This window comes from Desmodus rotundus, chromosome 9, assembly GCF_022682495.2.
Source record: "Desmodus rotundus isolate HL8 chromosome 9, HLdesRot8A.1, whole genome shotgun sequence".
Taxonomy (NCBI): Eukaryota; Metazoa; Chordata; class Mammalia; order Chiroptera; family Phyllostomidae; genus Desmodus; species Desmodus rotundus.
Window position 1 is genome coordinate 74,340,695 of NC_071395.1, and position 18,973 is coordinate 74,359,667.

The 18,973-nt window shown below is 52.1% G+C and overlaps 1 protein-coding gene across 2 annotated transcripts in view; it reads right to left on the bottom strand.

The window, feature by feature from the left end:
- Positions 1 to 16,774, bottom strand: part of SPNS3 (SPNS lysolipid transporter 3, sphingosine-1-phosphate (putative)) — a 41,243-nt gene extending 24,469 nt beyond the window's left edge. The window contains exons 1-8 of one of the 2 annotated variants that reach the window (XM_024565018.3): positions 16,564 to 16,774; positions 13,122 to 13,187; positions 8,302 to 8,438; positions 7,518 to 7,669; positions 6,758 to 6,824; positions 5,879 to 6,027; positions 4,875 to 5,027; positions 231 to 420 (exon numbers count right to left, since the gene is read on the bottom strand). In XM_024565018.3, coding sequence (XP_024420786.2) covers positions 231 to 420; positions 4,875 to 5,027; positions 5,879 to 6,027; positions 6,758 to 6,824; positions 7,518 to 7,669; positions 8,302 to 8,438; positions 13,122 to 13,187; positions 16,564 to 16,774 — 1,125 coding nt within the window. The remainder of the gene's footprint in view (positions 1 to 230; positions 421 to 4,874; positions 5,028 to 5,878; positions 6,028 to 6,757; positions 6,825 to 7,517; positions 7,670 to 8,301; positions 8,439 to 13,121; positions 13,188 to 16,563) is intronic. The other variant, XM_045199326.2, reaches the window with a different exon arrangement.
- Positions 16,775 to 18,973: the final 2,199 nt, after the last annotated feature.

Sequence of the window (18,973 nt, forward strand, 5' to 3'; positions counted from 1 at the left end):
CACTTTTGAGTCAGAAAAACTTAGGCTCGAATCCCAGTTCTTCCCCTCCCTAGCTGTGTAACTCTTGGTAAGCCTCAGTTTCCTCATCTATGAGATGGGGACAGCAAGCTCTACCTGGAAGGACTGATACACATGACGTTCATAGAGACCTGGCACAGTGCAAGCCTACCTGAGGCAAGAGTGCCCTACCCACCCCATCCCACCCCACCTCCAATGGGGCCCTCACTTACATAGGAAGCCAGAAGAGTGGTCGGAGCCAGGGTGAGAGCCAGGTAGAGGCAGGGCGCTGCAGCAAGCAGACTGGAGGCACAGATGAGAGGCTCGGCCCGCGGGTTGACTTTCTTGTACCTCCTTGAAGCCTCTGCTCCCAGGACAACCCCAATGATGCCAGTCACGACGGTCAGTGCCCCAAAAATCAGGCTGATGGGAAAGAACCCAGAGGGGTTGGTCAGTGGGTGGGATCAGGAGAGGGGGCCAGACACCTGCCTCTGTGTATGATCTGGTACCCAAATAAAATGGGGCTGTGGGCCCCTTCCCCTGCCTCCTCGGGAGTCTGATCAGGGAACCTGGTACTCTCCCTCCTCCATGCCCTTCCCTGCCTCATCCTGGGGATGCCACTGGCCATTTGGTAATCTGCCCAGCACCACAGTTCCCAGCCTTCCTCAACTCCAGTAACCTCCAACCTCTCACCACACAAAACTATCCCATTCGAAAATCTCAATTCCCTGCTCCCAGTCTGGCCCCAACCTCCTAACATTCTGGCCCCAATGCTAATGGGAATGGAGGCAAGGGAACATTTATTTATTGAGCTCCTATGACGACATGCTCAGCCTTTATCTAGGCATTCCACACACCCTCCCTCCTCGAATCCCGCCTGCCACTCTCTGTCCCTGAACACCTCTCACACAGCCCCCTCCTGACATCACTGCCTTCCCCACCCACTCCTGGACCTCCTTCAGCTCTTACGCTTCCCCTGTGGAAACCTGTTCCTCCAAAACAACTTCTGTACAGTCCCCTATGTCCTATGCTTTCTAGAACATAGATCTGACTGTCCCCCTGCTACCCCCAAGCTAAAATTCTCCACCAGCTCTCAAACATCAACCAGATTTGGTGCCACCTCGTGGCATACACGGCCCTTCATGATCTGACCCTAGCTGACCTCAACCCCAGCCTCTAGCTCCATCCTCCTCTGCCTCCAAACTAGTTTTTGGCCCCACTTTACACTTTTATTCCTCCATCTGGACACCCTTCACTACTTTTCCCACCTACTGAACTCTTACTTGACCTTCTAGACCCATCACAATGGTCTCCTTTTTGGAGAGGCCTTCCCCTGGCCCTTTGCTGATTCTTCACACCCTCCAGTTCCTATAACAGCTTCTGTGTCTCTATCATCAAGGTGATTACTTACTACCTGCGAATTACTGGAGAACAGAGACTGGCTGTCTTGAATCTATGCTGGGAGCATGGAGCTGGACCACAAGAGATACATGTTGAGTAAAAGAACTCATTGAGCTCTCCCAGAGCCCTCCCAGAATTCCCACATGGGCAGACGAGAAAGGTTAGGCTGAGAAAGGTTAAGGTCAAGATTACCCAGCTAATATGTGACAGAGACAGGACTTAAATATATGTCTTTATCTCCTAGTCCATCCTACTCTCCCAAGCTTCCTATTAATGGAGCTCAAAGGGGTACTGAGGCTGACCAATGTGAACTCCTGAAAACACAACTGTAACCAGGATCTTTCCAGTCCCTGGTAGCTCCCTGTTGTCCTCAGGGTACGCTCGTGGCCAGCACTGCAGGACTGGCCCCTGCAGAGCTGTGTAACTTCCCCTCTCTTCTCCCTCCCTCTGCATGAATGACTGGGAATTCTCTAAGTTCACCTTGTGCTTTCTAGCTTCCCTGCCTTGGCCCACCCTCTTCTTTTGGCTTCAAGTACCATTACCCCCCACCCACCTTCTCTACCTCGCCAGTATCGCCTCCCAGACCTGAACATTTCCAGAAGTGCATGGGACAGCCAGGTGCCCTGCTATTACCTCCATGGCAGCTCCCACAGGGGGTAAGCACATGACACATGCAACACTATGGTCACTGAGGTGTTTTTTTGAGTGTCACAAAAAAACACCTCTCCTCTAAACAACGTCTGTAAAATGTCCATTCCACAGGCTGAGTACCAGTGGATTTGCTCCTCTGCCCCACCTCATTGGTTTATAGGAGAGAGTATTAGAGCCCAGAGAGGGCAGGAACTGGCCTGAGGGCACACAGCCCCCATGGGCAGGGCTAGGGCCTCCTGGCCCTCTGCCTACCGAAGCACGTGGGTCTTTAGGCAGTTTAAAGGTGCTCACTGAATCTTCCCACCCTTCCAAGCTGTGCAAGGCTCCAGCTCAGCCCAGTCAAGTAACCGGAATCCCGGTTGGGTAATATCCGCTTCTGAGCCCTTGGTCTAAGCCGGCCTTGGCAGATTCTTGAGACCTTTGTGAGACTTAGGATAGATTATCAGACAGGCAGTGGGGACAGGGGAGACCCCCCCCCCACTAGCCCCTGAGCAGAAGGTGTGGCCAGAGGACACACCCAGCCACCAAGCCCCTCTACCTCCACAGCGCCTTCCCAGTATCAGACTCTTAGAGCCAAGAGTGGGGGTCCTTAAAGGCCTGAAAGTTCTGTTGATTCTCTGCACAATGGTCTTGGCAAGCAGCTGTCCAACTTCCACTTACATACCCCCAGTGGTGGGAAGCTCACTATCTTTATGCAACCCATTCCATTTGGCCAGCTCTGAGTATTGGAAGTTTTCCCTCTGGCCAATCTAGAATCCTGTGTCCTACGGCTTCCTGCCCTCACCCCACCCTCACCTGAAGGCTTATCCTAACCACTGAGGGTGCATCAATAGCTAAGGTCTGTGCAGAACCTCAACACCGGGACCTTCTGCCCACTCTGTGGTAGGCTGAGTAATGGCCCCTAAGATGTCTTCATCCTATTCTCTGGAACCTGTGATGCCACCTTATGCGACAAAATGTGATTACACTAAGTATCTTGAGATGGAGAGATTACCCTTCCCTCTTTAGTGGGCCCTGAACGCAGCCACAAGTGTCCTTGTAAGAAGGAAGCAGAGGGAGAGCTGGGACAGAAGAGGAGGAGCCACGTGTCTGTGGATGTAGAACCTGGAAAGATGCAGCCACGGGCAATGCCTGCAGCCACCAGAAGTTGGAAGAGGCAAGAAAGGTCGCCTCTTTCTCCCATAGAGCCTCCAGAGGGAGTGTGGCCCTGCTGAAATTGATTTTGGCCCAGGGAAACCATTTTGGACTTCTGACCTCCAGAACTATGAGAAAATAAATTTCTGTTCTTTTAAGCTACTGAGTATGGTAATCCGTTACAGCAGCCCTAGGATGATAACACAAACTCCCGTGTCAGTTTCTCACACGGGTTCTATGAAGGAGATGAGTTCGGAGGCCGAATGAAGCTGAGAAAAGGGGAAGAGAGTTGCCCAGGGAATATACAGCCAGTTAATGCCTGAAGTAGAATCGAGTCTTATCCCCCCGCCGCCCCCCCCACTTTTTCAGGCTGCTGGGGGCTTTCCGGACTCAGTCTTTGCCTCCAGGGAGATAACAATCTAGCTGGGGCACCAAAGCAGGCTCGGCAGGCTCATTTGATGCACCCATCCATTCACTCCCTGGATGCTCTCCCGGAGCACCCATGGAGTGTGTGCCAGGAAACTCCTCCCAGCTAAGTGGAGAGATGTTCGAGTCAATTCACAGTGACAGGCAGTCACCAGAGGCAATAGGATGTGGAGCTTAGAAGTACCAACTTTGGAGTAAGATGGGTTTGAATCCTAACTCTACTATTTGTTCTCTGTGTGACGCAGACAAGTCACTTAACCTCTCTGATCCTCCATCTCCTCCTTTGTAATACAAGAATAATAGGGTTAATTCTTGTAGAATCTCAGAGGGTTTTCTTCATGTAGAATGCATAGCTTAGGGCCTGAACTACAGCTGAAGCTTCCGAAGTGACGGTGAGAAATGGGAGGGAAGCTCCGAGCAGAGGGCATGGCTTGGGCAAAGGCACAAACAAGAGAGAGGGCACGGGACATCCTAGAAACTACATGAAGCTCTCGCTCTTGGTACCTGGGCATGAGGAGGAGGCTGGGGAGAAGGAGGTAGACGTGCTTCAGGCAGAGGACTGGTGTCACTGAAGCCTCAGAGAGCATGAGGAGCCCATGGGGCAGGGAGAAGGAGGGCACCACAGGGGGCTGAGAAGCATCCGCTGGAGAGGAGGACCAAATGAGGATTAAGGGTTTCAAGGAGGAGAAGAGAGCAAGTCAAAGAGGACTGAGATGTGCCCTGTCATTCAGGAGGTCCCTGAGTCCCTGGAGAATGGGGCGGGGAGGGCGGGCAGTGGGGCGGACATTCCCTGAGCACAGCGGCTTTCCCGGACTCACAGTGCCTCAACTGGCGAGGGTGAAATCCCTAAGTCAGAGTAGTAACGAGGCCTCCAGGGCCTCAGTGTGCCATCTGCAAAATGGGATGACCTCACACTATGGGTCCCTCACACAGTGTGAGGTCATCCCAAGTTGCCTGAGTCCCCTCATTCTTGCCCCTACCCCAAGTGCCCTCCGGACCTCCACTGCAGCCCAAGAGTGGGAATACAGGGACGGGGGGGCCCAGGGAGGACAAGGGAGCTGCCTCTAGACACCCAGCACAGCAGGGGCTCAGCCAGAGCCAGAAGTGGCCTGCTGCCTGCCAGCTGGCTCCCCAGCTCTGCGGTCTCTTCACAGAGCCTGTGTGCCCAGACAGATTGAGTTTCGGCGCTCAGAACCTCCTGAGACGTCCCCATCGAGAGCTCCCCTAACCTGGGCAGGTGCCCAGGGCTTCCAGAGGACCCTCACCTGTCCTTGCTGTCACATGGCTGCTTGAAGCAAGGAGGCTGAAGCCCATGCACCACACGGGCCTCAAACAGAAACTTGGGGGCCCAGAAGCCCAGGGCTCCAGTCACGAAGGCCATGGCTGTCACTCCAAGGGTGGACCACACAAAACTCCAGCTGCAAAAGAAAGCACCCTGGCTGAGGCTGGGAGAGGGCTGGGGACGCAGGGGATGTCTGCTCCTGTGTGCTCCCCCTCTCCCATCTCCTGGGCACTGAGGTCATCTGGGCACGCAGGTGGGACCCAGGCTCTGCATCCTCCCCAACATTCCCTGAGAGCCCTGCACACCCCACCTCCACTCCTTTACTCATGCTTTGCCTTACTCCCTCCTCTTCAGGACCAGCTCCCCCATCCTGAAAGGCCCACATCCAGCATCACAGTTTCCAGGAGGCTGAACCTGCTGCCCCACCTTCCTTTGGCTGCCCTCCACCAGCCTCACAGCTCTGTAACAGACAGAGTTGGGTGCTGTTTGCGCTCCACATTTTGGTAAATCATGAGGCCTGGGAGTGCAGTTGACTCCTGTCTGCCTCCCCGACCAGGCCTGGAACAGAGGATAGATGCACTCCCATGAGGCTCAGAGAGGCATCCTCCCAGCATCCTCCCGGCAATCCTGAGAAGCAGGCATGGCTGGAGGGTTCTGTCCATTGAATAAATGAGGGAAGTGAGGCTCCAAGTCTCAGGTCACTTAGGGATAAGGCAGAGGCAGAGCCAAAGCTGGAGCTCATGCTACCTCCCTCCCATCTCCCTGCCTCCCTCCCAGCCCTGTGCTGTTGTCATGTGGCTGGGGGAAGAGGGCCTCAGAGTGACAGAGGGGCATCTCAGTTGGTGAGTGGGAGCTCAGAGGAGGAAGAGGGCTGTGAACGCTGGACGGTCACAGGGGGCTCCCTGGAGGCAGAGAGCAGGAGTCCAGGGATGCTGGGGCAGACAGTGGAGTTTGAGGTGACAGGCAGGGAGGAGCGGGAACACTCACTTTCTCCCCAGGTATCTGACATCTGCCCACCAGCTGCTCCTCAGGGCCCCCAGGGCCACCTGCCTCTGCTTCTCAGCAGCTCCCCGGGGCGGGTCTGGAACCAGCGCGATGAGCAGAATCAAGGCCACAGCTTCCAGGCAGGGCATGATCTAGGGACAGGAGGGCCCAGGGAATTCAGTGCCATGTGCCCCTGTAGCCCAGAGATCCTAGGGTGACTAAACTCTGTGGTCCAGGCCTTTGGGGTGCTCTGTGCCCTGGGGGCGGGGGGGGCGGCAAACGGGTTGTGTCCTGGGTGCTGGACACACAGAACCTAACATAGCACTGTTTCTCACCCCACCACCCCTGACAGTACAGCCTCTCTGGGGAGCAGCGCCCCCTTGGGAGTTGATTCAGTAGCTGTCTGTAGTGTCAGTAGTGTCCAGGGCAGACACCACTCTGCCTGAGCACTGAGCGCGACATGGCTGAGCACTGGAATACCTGCTGTCGCCATCACTGACCCTTCCCTCTATCTGCCTCGCTGGTCCTGCCCTAGTATCTTTCTGTCTCTCGTCCCATTAATCCTCAAGAGTCCCTAAGGCAGCATTTACTCCCTCGTTTTACAAGTCGGCAAAGTGAGGCTCCTAAGAGGGAGGCGACTGCTTCAGGTCACACAGCTAGCAAACTGAGCAGTCAGGATTTGAACCCAGGGCCATGACTTCCACATCAATGTCCCACGTGAGGCCCCAAATGTCTGAAGCTGCTGACGTCTGACCACCGCCCGCCCCCCCCCCCCCGCCCGTGGCGCCGGGTAACATGCCAAGTGGCTAAGGCCACTGGAGGCTGGAAAGTCCCTGTCGGCCCAGGGGCAAAGCAGGAGGAAGAAAAGGAAGCTGGACTCACGCGGAGGGCCCAATGCCAGCTCCCAGTCAGCGCCTTCACAGCTGACCCCAGCACATAGCCCAGGCCACTGCAAGAGAGGGGTGAGCGGAACAGGCAGTGAGGGCAGAGTGGCAGCCCAGAGCCCCCAGGCTGGCCTGAGCCAAGGTGCCCCCAATGCAGGCAGCTGGCTCCCTGTAGCTCACGCCCTTTCACTGAGAAAAGTGAGCCACGTGAGGCCCAGATGTCCACTGCCCTTGGTCAAGTCACAGGCAACCTCTGGCTCCTAGCCCATCCTCAGTGCCACTGTCCCCTGTCCCCCTGTATGAGGACTCCCTCCCTCACCCCAGGCTCAGCCCTGCCTGAGTCAGAGATTTCAGGAAACCAGGGTCAGAGCTCAGGGGCCTTGCTGTAAATCCCACTCTGTCCTATCCCTCTGTAGGGTGCACTGCCTGGCCCTAATGCACTTCCCTGCCTCACCTCCCAGAGCCGCCCCCCACAACAGGCAGACTGCCAGGCTGTTCTTTCTCACCCCCGCCCCAAGTGTACTAGCAAGTAGGGAGCACCTTTATTCTCTCTAATCCTCATCACAGACCACCAGTATTACAGTCCTCATTTACAGATGAGGAACCGAGGTGCAGGAAGGGAAAGTGGTCTGGTAAGGAAGGGGTACAGCTGGGATTTAAATGCCAGCACTCCTGGTCTTCCCCGGCCCAGCCTCTGTTCTGACTCTTTAGGGTCTTGGTTTACCAATCCCGGGAAGTAGACCCAGGGTGATACCAACCTTCCAACAGGAATAAAGATGTAGAAGATGGCCAGTACCCGGGTCCGCTGGTCGCTCACGAACAGGTCGCCCAGGATGGTGGGCGCGATGGTGGAGTAGCTGGCAGAGCCAGTGCCCACGACTCCCCGGGACAGGAAGAAGAGCCAGGAATACTGGAGCAGGCAGGCACAAGAACAGGGTGAGTTCCAGAAATCACCCATGGGCAAGGGACTCAAGGATTTGTCAGAGGGGCTCGAGCTACAGGCACCTCATCATCCTCCCTGGTTCCCTGGAATCACACGGGTGCCCCCTGCTGGCATCTGAAGCTGTCGCCAGCCCCCTGCGGAGGGGCCCTTCTCCGGAGCATTGCCCTTGCTAACCCGCCCATTCCCCCACACCGCAGCTGTTTCCCTTCCCCACCGCCAGCGCAGTCAGAGGAAATGAAGCCACCAGCAGCACAGAAAGGTGCAAGAGAGGAAGGCTCCTGTTAAGAAAGCCTAACGGGCAGGCCCTGGCCGGGTAGTCCGTTGGTTGGACCATCGTCCTGATGCCGTTGCAGGCTCCATCCCCATCAGGGCACATACAAGAGTCAACCAATGAATGCAGGAGTCAGTGGAGCAACAAATCAATGTTTTTCTCTCTCTCAAATCAATTGATCAATCAATCAAATGGGCTCCTCTCTCAGCCTGGAAGGCAACCTCAGCAAGCCTGGCGCCTTGACGGGAACAGAGGCAACCCCACCCAGCGGTCACGGAGCCAGCAGGATAAAGTTCCCTGGGGCCTGGGCAGGGGTGAGGGCACCTACCTGGGGGGAGATGAAGGAGCTGGAGAGGCCTGCTCCTGACCAGAGGAGGATCCCAAAGCTCAGCGTGGCTTTGCGGCTGTGTCGGTCGCCCAGGTAGCCAAACATGGGTGCAGACAGCAGCAGGCAGACGGTGAAAACTGGAGGAGACAGGCAAGGGGCAGCCTGCATCTCCCCCAATGGTAGGTGGGCAGATGGGCCCCACAGGCCCACAGAAGGGCACTTTGGCAGTGAGTGGATTGAGGCCAAAAAGAGGAAAAAATAAGGTGAACCCCCCAATCCTCTCCTAGCACGTAACTCATTGCCTAAAGTCAGGGGGCTGGGCTGTGTGGCTGTGGGTTACTGACTCCACCTCCCTGATCATCACCGCAGCACTGGGGAAGTCAACACCCCCACGCCCACTCCCATATGCCCCTCGAGGCTGCGCAAAGGTGAGATAGCGACCGTGGAGCCAGGCACAGAGCGACCAGTGGTCAGGGCACACCAGAGCCCTAGCTGTACCAGAATTCCTGCTCTCTGTGGGCCTGATGCTGGGACTGGTCTGATTTTGTTGCCACACCCCTGCTGAGGGTGGAGGGTCGCAGAGGGGATGGGTGGTCTGCTTGGGCCCTCTTAGACGAGCACCATTTAGAATGAGCACAGTGATTCCTGGAGGCTGGAAATGCGCTGGTTTTCCTAAGTAGGTAGAACATTCCCCTGACACTGTCAGTCGTATTTATATCATTTTTCAAAGTAAACCCTTAAAAACTGGCGGCAGGATTAATGAATACGTAGGCTATTCCGTGAAGACAAAGAAACTGCCACGTTTTTGCAGGGCTCTACCACATGGATAGGTAGCCTCACCGCTTCTGTTCCGTGAATAAATCGCCTCCACCCTCCCGGGAGGACGAGCCCCAGGCCCCCGAGAGTCCGCAGGCAGCGAGGGGAAAGTCTGGGCCCTCCCCGCCTGGTCCCACCACCCAAGGGCCTTAGGCTTTGGAGGGCCCCGCCCACCACTTGGGTCTCCATTCATTGAGCACATATGATTGACATTTCCTAAGTCCAAAGAGTATCCAGATTCTTCTCAGCTCAGATTCCAGCCCCTCCCACTCCTCCAGTATTGGGTGGAGCCACTTGCAATTGCGGAAATTAGGGCAGTTTTGACCTACAAAACGAGAATTTAATATGATTCGACCTAATACTCCACAGAGAATGGTCTTTGGTGTCAGTGGCATTTATAATTTTAATAGCTGCTGCCAAAATAGGCCTCCAAAAAAGGCCGTATCCATTTACACTGGCGTGGAAGCATGTGCCAGTCCTTGTGACACTTGGTAGGATCGATCCCTTTATTTTTGTTCATCTAACGGTTGGAAAACAAATGGCATCTCGCCGATGTTTTTATCTGCATCCCATTCCCAGTGAAGCTGAGCATCCTCTGCCCATTTTTCTCTTGGGCCTTTTGTTGTTTGGCAACAGTTTCTCCAGTCCTGCATATTTGTTTTAAGGATTTAAAATGCAAGTTCTGAGACTAAACTACCTGGGCTCACATCCTGACACTACCACTTCCTAGCTGTGTGACCTTGGGCAAACTCCTTAACTCTCCTGTCCGACTTTCATCAACTGCACAATGAAGTAGTAAGAGTACTTGCCTCGTACGATTAAATAAAATAAAGCATATAAACGGCAGTGACTGGCTTTGTATAAATGCCTAATAAGTGTTACCTGTTATTAGTTATTGCACTTACAGTTTCAATCACCATGATACAGAAGAGTTCAGCTTTGATGTAGTCAAATTTATAATCTTCCTCTAGGGAGGTTGTTTCGGGTCTTGTTAATGCCTATCTTTTTTACCCAAAGGTTGTAAAAACATTTCGCCAAACCTAATACTTTTATGAGATCTGGGGCAGGGATCCTCTACAGGACACGGTCACCTTAGCTGTGCAGTTGCCCTGAGACAAGAGACCAGCCCCTCAGGGGAAGACAGGCACTCTTTCTTTCCCTTCTAGCATCCCCATATTCAAATACTTTCTGTGACAAGGTGGGAGAGAGAGATTCAGGGGCACCAGGCCAGAAGGACTCTGCAGGCAGCTGCCTGGAGTTGAATCCCAGCTTTGTCACTCACCCGCTGTGTGACCTTCAGCAAGCCCATAGCTGCTCTGTGCCTCAGATTTGACATTTGTAAAATGGGCCTAACCATAATACCTGCCTGATAGGACTGTTGTGAAGATTAAATGAGTTAATATTATAAAGCACTTAGAAGAGTGCCTGGCACATGGTGAGGGTCACATCAGGGTTAGGTTTAATATTAATTAACTAACTCCAACAGTGTCTCAGTCCCAATTGGGAGGGAGGGGGTCTGACCACTGTTTCCCACTTCCCTCTACCCCATTCTTATAACCTGACCCCCCACTTAGTTCATACATCAGCCCTGTGGACACAGAGCAGGGTGGGTCTTCAGGACATTGCATGGAGAATTAGAAAGGTAAAAATACTCACCTTAGGTCACCAGAGACAAGCCTGGTCATCAGGCCTCCAGCCCATTGACCTTTCCATACACCTTTTGGGACAGTTTCTGCAGAAATGACCCTTCCCATCATTCACTCCCAAACACACGCACTCACATATCCACATCCTTCCTTCCTTCCTTCCTTCCTTCCTTCCTTTCTTTCTTCCTTCCTTCCTTCCTTCCTTTCTTTCTTTCTTTTTCTTTCTTTCTTTCTTTCTTCCTTCCTTTCTTTCTTTCTTTCTTTTTTCTTTCTTTCCTCTCTCCCTCTCTCTTTCTATCATCTGTCTCTCTCTCTCTCTCTCTCACACACACACACACACACACACACACACACACACACACACACACACTTCTCCCTCCACGGTATCTCACTGATCAGTGGCCTTATAGTAATAATCCTGCTCACCATAGTAAGAACTGGGGAAGGGAAATGTTGACTCAACCAGCATTATCTGTTTCATCTAGAAGTTTGAGGGCATTGAGCTGAGATGGTCCCTCTTTAGCTACAAAGGCAGATCATAGATTTACCTATAAAGGGAGGTCAGCCCCAGCCAGCCTGAGACAGGAGCAACAGGAAGGCCCGTGGTCTAAAACAGGGCTCTGTTAACTCTTTTGCTTGGTGCCTGTTAAAGAAGTTTATAGAGTCCTGGCTGGTGTAGCTCAGTGGATTGATCGTGAGCTTGTAAACCAAGTGGTTGCTGGTTTGATTCTCAGTCAGGGCACATACCTGGGTTGCAGGCCAGGTCCCCAGTTGGGGGAACATGAGGGGCAACTATACATTGATGTTTTTCTCCCTCTCTTGAATTAAAAAAAACGTTTATAGAACTATGCACCCCTTCACATGTTTTCTGCTGACATTTAAAACATTTTTATCAGTTTAAATAGTTGCAAAAGATGTGATTTCCAGCATTATCGTATTTTTTAAACTATATTTTCATCCAGATTCTTGAGGCTGCAGATCAAGTTCATTCAATTTATGGGAAATGCCAGCCATAGAGTCTAATGAACAAAACCAGTCCTGCCCTGACCAGGTGGCTCAGTTGGTTGAGCATCGTCCCATACACCAAAAAAATGTTGTGGGTTCGATTCCCAGTCAGAGCACATACCTAAGTTGTGGGTTTGATCTCCAGTCAGAGCGAGTAGGGAAGGCAACTGATCGATGTTTCTCTCTTACATCTCTCTCTCTCTCTCTCCACCCCACCCCCTCAAATCAATAAATGTCCTCGGGTGAGGATTTAAAAGAAAACAGTTCTTATTTGTCAAATCAATCAGACAAATCAGACTGGTTGGTTGTCTGTAAGAAAGATGTTAAAATGTTGGCTTCATTTTTTATTGAAACAACTGTGCCGACACCTAACCTGGAGACAACCTTCTCACTTCTGAATTTTAAATCATAGATAAATAGCAGACTGTCACACACCAGCAAGACAGCTAGATAGGGCTTGGCACCTTGCCATGGGTTTGCGGCCTGCAGAAAACATCCCCAGTGGGTTTCTACTGACTGTCTGCTCTGCTCCCCGTCCTCCCCAGCTGAAGCCAAGTCCCTCTGTCTGGCATCCTGGAGGGTTTTACACCCAGGGCTGTAGCTCCTGGAAAGTTCTCATGTCTCCCCAGGGGTCCTTGTACCCCAGTTTGAGAGCCTTGTTGTAAGGGTTTGAGATAGTGGACTGTTAGGAAGAGGAACCATGCATGTGCATGTTACCGGCCAGGTATGTTCACACACATGCATCTATGTTATGACAGTGTGTGCACACATAAAGGGGGTGAATACATGTGTCACCATCCAGGCATTCATGGACCCACTGCCCCCTCCTTGGAATAGGAAGTATAGCTGCTCCCCAACGCTGGAGTGAAGGTGCGTGTGAGCCCAGACCCTCTCTGAGCCCATGTGGGGGGTCTCTGTCTGTCTGTGTGTCCTGGTGGTCAGATTTTTCAGGTCCACGAGAGGAAAGCAGGTGTCAGGATTTCCCAACCCCTGCCACTCTGGTACCCAGCAGAGCTGAACAAACAGGAAGGAGTGAGTGACCAACTCCACGGCTGTGATCAGAAGTTCAGGAGCCCTTCCCAGCCCCAGCTCCCCCTGCTCTTTGGGCAGCACCTGCACTCAGACCCGAAAGGTCTGAGGTCTCAGCCCATGCAATCTCCAGTTACCTGGACTGTCCCTCACACCCACCGCCGCCCTCTTCAGTGCCCCTTCCTCTGCCGGGGGATTTAGTGGGGCTCAGCCTGGCTCCCATTTCCCAGCAGCTGCAGTTGGACACAGAACAGGACCTGCCTAAAGACCCCAGCCCAGCGTGAGGCCAGGACCCCAGCTCCAGGGCCAGGACTCGCTCCTTACCCGTCTGAAGCAAACCAACACTGCTGTCACTGATGTGGAAAAACTTCTGTACATCCAACAGCACTCCTGTGGGCAGACAGACAGCACTCAGGAAACGGGAAGTAGCCCGCTGGGCCTCTAAAGCCACTGCCACCGCATTTGGGACAGGGCCATAGCTGAACAGCACAGGACGGCATGGCACCCGGGCCCACTGATCTTTCCCCCGCTCCTACTCATGCACACAGTCACATGCACACACACACAAGCAGGCGCACAGAGAGATGTGTGTACATCAAACACACACAGAAACATGTATCCCAACGGCCCTGATTTGTGCACACACATTCACACACAGCATGCACTCCCAGGAATCGACACTTAGTCATGCAGACACAGACATGCAGATCCACATGCATACATACAAACAGGAATGCCCAGGGATATATACTCATAGAGGCTTAGATATACATACACACAGGAGCCTGCACTCACAGACGTGTAAGCCCAGCCTCACACACAGCCAGACACACATACATACACATATACACTGAGATGTACATATAAAGACACACCCACAGGCATGCATGCAAATGCACGTATGCAGGACTGCCATTCACATCCTAGTCAGAGTGACTGGCAGCTCCCTGTTGCTGCACAATGCACAGCCATTCACTTAGACTACAGTGTAAATGGAAGTCCCTAGGATTGTGCAACACAGCAGCCCTGCTAGTGTACAAACTCCAGATACTCATAGACATCATATACATGATATGATGAGCATGTACATGCAAAGACATGTGTACCTTGGCCTGCACACATGGCCCCACATGTTCTTCCAGGGGCATGAGCACAAACAGGAGAGTGCACATGAAAGATTCAGAGATAGGTTCTATTTAGGCCCGGCCTTGACCCCGACTCCCTGAGGGTGGTAGGCTCTTGCTCTGCACTAGCCAGGCCTCTGAAGCTCCTCTAAGACCTCACTAGGCCACAGGCCCGTGCAGTGCGCGCTCAGCCTAACGCAGAGAAGAATCAGGCCTCCTGACACCAGGTCCCGCTCCCTGAAATCCCCTCAGCCCTCTGGCGTATTTTAGAGAAACTTCGTCAGGTCCTAGGCACATGCTTGTCTGAGCTGTGCGGCTCTGGCCCTGCCGTGATGAAGGACAGTCATTACTTTCATTGAATTATGAGATGCCCGAGGGCCAGACCCCGAGCTGACACTGCAGTGACACTGCAGTGGGGACTGTCATTGTCTCCATGGCACAGATGAGGAAACAGAGGCTCCAGCCAGCCATGGCCGCACAGCTGGGAATGGGGGAGCTGGGACCTGGATCCCAGCCAGGGGTAGTCTGCCTTCCCGCCCAGTGTCACAGAAGGGGCAGAAGCCCCCCAGTGGGGCCCTGCAGAATCACCCACGGGGTGGGGGGAGAGGGATACAACCCCCTCCCTCATTCATACCTCCAAGACCTGTCAGCAAGGTGGAAAAAAATCAAAGAGTCAGAGAAACAAAGTAAGATTTTTGTTCAGATGTTTACTTTGGGCCCAGTTGCCACAACATCTAGGCATACCAACGTGTATGTCTTTTCCTACCCTTTTAATGTTTTTAATTACATGAGTAAGACATATTCACTGAAGAGAAAAAACAGACAAGCAGATAAGCAAAATAAAGCTAGATAAAAATTCCCTCTAACCACCCTCATCTTCCACATTTAGGAATGAGGACCCACCCCACACCTGGTCTGCTCAGGTCTGGGCGCTCTGGGAGCTTGGGCGCAGCCTCATTCTTTACCTGTAAGCGGTCACTCTGGCTTCCCACGGGAGAACCCTAGTCCCCCCAGGACTTGCCTGCAGTCCCTCAACAGTCCCCACACACTCCTTGGTTTCACTTCTCCTTCATCCCAATAACCGCCTTGCTTCTCACACAGCCAGGGGAAGTCCCTACACGGAAGGGGCCTCAGGCAGGCAGAGCTCAGGGCCCCACGGTTCAGCCAAAGGCCTCTCAGGACAAGTGGCGGTGAGAGCAGGGACCTGAGCCCTGAGGCTCAGAGAGCTCTATACCCACGATCGCCCTGCTGTCACCTGTGCCCATCCCCTCTTCTTCCCCATCCCTCCCACACTCAATCAGGCCTCCTCAGCTTTGGCCTGGCCCACTGCAGCTCCCTCTGTATTGACCTTCTGTTTTACTTCACTTCCATCAATACCTCAAATGTGATTATAGACCCCTCCACTTAAAAACATTTTCCCCGCCTCCCCATTTTTCTGGCCTTTAACATTGCTTCAGCAGAAAGGCCAGGCTCCTAGCCTGGCACCAAAAACACCTATGATCTGGCCCCAAATCCCCTTTTAGAATAATTTTCTGCTTTCTCCCCCCTCACCATACCTGATCAGAGCATGCCCTTTTGCCCTGTGCGCCCTGGCGCCTGCTGACCCCTCTGTCTGAATGCTCTTGCCTCACCCCTTCCCTGCCTTGCCAATTTTCACAGCCTTCAAAGGCCCAAATCAAATATTCCCCCTCCTGTGATTCTACCAGAAACCTCAGTCATTGATCCCAGGCTGCTCAGCTGACTCTCACCCCACTCTGCTTGTATTAGAGCTACTTGTTCATGTGTTCTGTGTCCCTCTGAGCTCATCAAAGGCAGATTAGATGCTGGGCCTGGGGCTCTCTGCAACCCCTGAGTCCCATTCATTCCACAGCCACTCTCCAGTGTGCCGTACTGGTAACTGATGACTCAGTATTCTGGTCTCAGGGATGCCCAATGACTACAGGTGCCACCTCTGAGCTCCCCAGACCATCTGTACCTCCCTCATCTGGCTGCATCTCCCTGCCTTGCAGGAGTCTTTCTAATGAGCTTCTTCTCCCTCCTCCCTATGAGATGGTCATTCCTGAGTTCAGGAACTACAAGACTGACTTTCCCTCCCCTGGGTCCACAACCCCCCCCCCAAGAAGGCCCTGCCCATAGTTAGTGCTCAGTTGATCTTGAATGAATTAGTGATAGAGGAAAGGTTGAATCCTGAATGAATGAATGGATGAATGAGGAAATAAATGAAAAGTAAATGAGCGAGTGACGGAGGAGACTGAGCCCTGGGGCCTGCAGGAAGGCAGGCAGAATGTGCAACGTTGGCACGCAGCCTGCTATCCCACAAATACCCAGCAAGCCGTTTCTTGCTTGGGAGCTGGGCCAGGCCACCCTGTCCTCCACAGCCTTACCCTGGCATTCCACCCAGAGCCTCCAGGTCTTTGCCTGAAGGCTCAGTTCCCCCTGTCTTCCTCACCCACCCCCCTACCACCACGTACCACACCTCTGTGCACACTCCTAATTTAGGCTGGGCTGGGAAACGAGATTGGCAGGACAGAGGGATATGCCCCACAAGAAGAAAGCTTGCTGGACGGGAGGCCACCATGGTGGCAGGGCAGCCAATGGGTGGATGGGTAGGGGCTGCCCAGGATGCCTGTCCCCTTCCTCACCTGCAATGATGAACCAGTTCATGTAGTTCAGGAGGTTGATGTAGCAGAGCACCCCCGCAGCCGCATAAGCTCTCCAGCGGGGCAGGCTCCAGGGAGCAGGCGTGGTTGGATGGGAACACTGACCTGAGCCCAAGGCCCCAGAGTACCCACCTGACCCTGGGGACCCGCCTTGAGGCCCGTCTGGCCCAGGCTCCTGGCACTCCTCAGACATGCCCCACACCTTTCCAGGCTGCAGCTTCTGTCCCAGGAGGCACGCAGGGGCCAAGATGCATCGGTTCTGTATTGAGTCACTTCCTGTGGTCTCCCAGCTTCCCAATCTGAAAGCGGCTACCCTAACTGCTGAGCATCTTATCACAGGTTCCTGCTAAGCCCACCACAGCCTCAATGGTGAGATTTCACCATCCCCAGCCTCTGGGGCTTGCTCGAGGGGAAGAGGGCTCCTGCCCTCATGCCCCACCCTGGGTGACTGAACAGTATGGCCCCCTTGATCTAGTCAGGGGCTGTGGTGGCGGCTATGGCAGCTGCAGTGGCTGCAGTGAGGAAGAGAAGCTTCACAGGACAGGCAATGAGATGAGTCTCCTAGAGGCCTGATCACTATGGGAAGGTCTGGCTGCCCACGAAAGAGATGTGAATGAGGGACTTGAACCTGGGTCAAATCAGAAAGGCTGGGTGTTGGCCAGGAGAACAGCACTGGCTGGACTGTACGTGAAAGCAGCACCTGCTCCTGTCAGATGCCCCACCAGGAGAAACAAGGAAGGCTGCCTGTAGGAAGACAGCCTGAGGGCAAAACCCATCAATGGGTAAACATCTAGGGGGAAATATTTATATATTTTTTATTTTTTAGTTACAGTGAACATACAATATTATATTTTCAGGTGTACAGCATAGTAATTAGACATTTATATAACTTACAAAATGGTCACCCCAATAAATCTCACACCCATCTGGCACCATGCATAGTTACTACAACACTATTGACTACAGTCCCTGTGCTGTACTTTCCATCCCTGTGACTGTTCTGCAACTGCCAGTTCGTACTTCTTAACCCCTCCTCCTTCCCACCCATCCCCCACCCCCTCAATCTGGCAACCATCAAGATGTTCTCTGTATCTGTGAGTTTGTTTCTGTATTGTGTGTTCATTTATTTTGCGTTTAGATTCCATATGTAAGTGAAGTCATATGGCATCTGTCTTTCTCTGACTGATTTCACTCGGCACCACACCCTCTCTAGGTCCATCCCTGTTGTTGCAGATGGCAAGGTTTCATTTCTTTTTATGGCCAAGTCATAGTCCATCATATATATGCACCACTTCTTCTTTACCCATTCATCTATGGATGGACACTTAGGTTGCTTCCATATCTTGGCTATTCTAAATAATGCTGCAATGAACATATGGATGAATGTGTCTTTTTGAATTCGTGTTTGGGCTTTTTTCAGATAAATGCCCAGTGGTGAAATTTCTGGGTCCTTCTTTGTCTCTTGTTATATCTTTTGTTTTAAAGTCTATTTTGTCTGGCCCTGGCTGAGTAGCTCAGCCAGTTAGAGTGTCATCCCAATACACTAAAGTTGTGGGTTCGATTCCCCAGTCAGGACACACGCAAGATCAAAAAATAAATGCATAAATAAATGGAATAACAAATCAATATTTCTCTATCTTTCTCTCTAAAAGTAAATAAAAAAATTCTTAAATCTATTTTGTGTGGTATAAGTATTCCTCCAGCTTTTTTATTTGTTTGTTTCCATTTTCAAAAAAATATCTTCTATCCCTTTGCTTTCCGTCTGTGTGTCTTTTGATCTGAAGGGAGTCTCTTGTAGACATACGTATGTAAAAGTCTTGTTCTCTTGTCCCTTCAGCCACCCTATCTCTTTTGATTGAGGCATTTAATCCATTTGCATTTAAAGTAATTGTTGATAGATGTGTAGATATTGCCACTTTATTATTCATATTTTTATCTTTCTTACTTTTTCTTAAAGAAGGCTCTTTTATCTTAAAGAAGGCTTTTTATCTTAAAGAAGGCTCTTTAACATTTCTTGTGATACTACCTTGGTGGTAATGAACTCCTTTAGTTATTTTCTTGTCCAGGAAACTCTTTATCTGTCTTTCAACCCTAAATGATAGCCTTACTGCTTTAGGTCCTTGCTTTTCATAACTTTGAATATTTATTTCATGCCAATCTTTTCTGGCCTTCAAAGTTTCTGTTAAGAGATCAGCTGACAGTCTTATAGTAGCTCCCTTGTAGGTAACTACTTTTTTCTTGCTCCTTTTTTTAAAAGATTTTATTTATTTATTTTTAGAGAAAGGGCAAAGGAGGCAGAAAGAGAGGGAGAGAAAGATGGATGTGAGAGAGAAACATCGATCAGTTGCCTCTCTCACATGCCCCAACTGGGGCTGAACCCAAAACCCAGGCA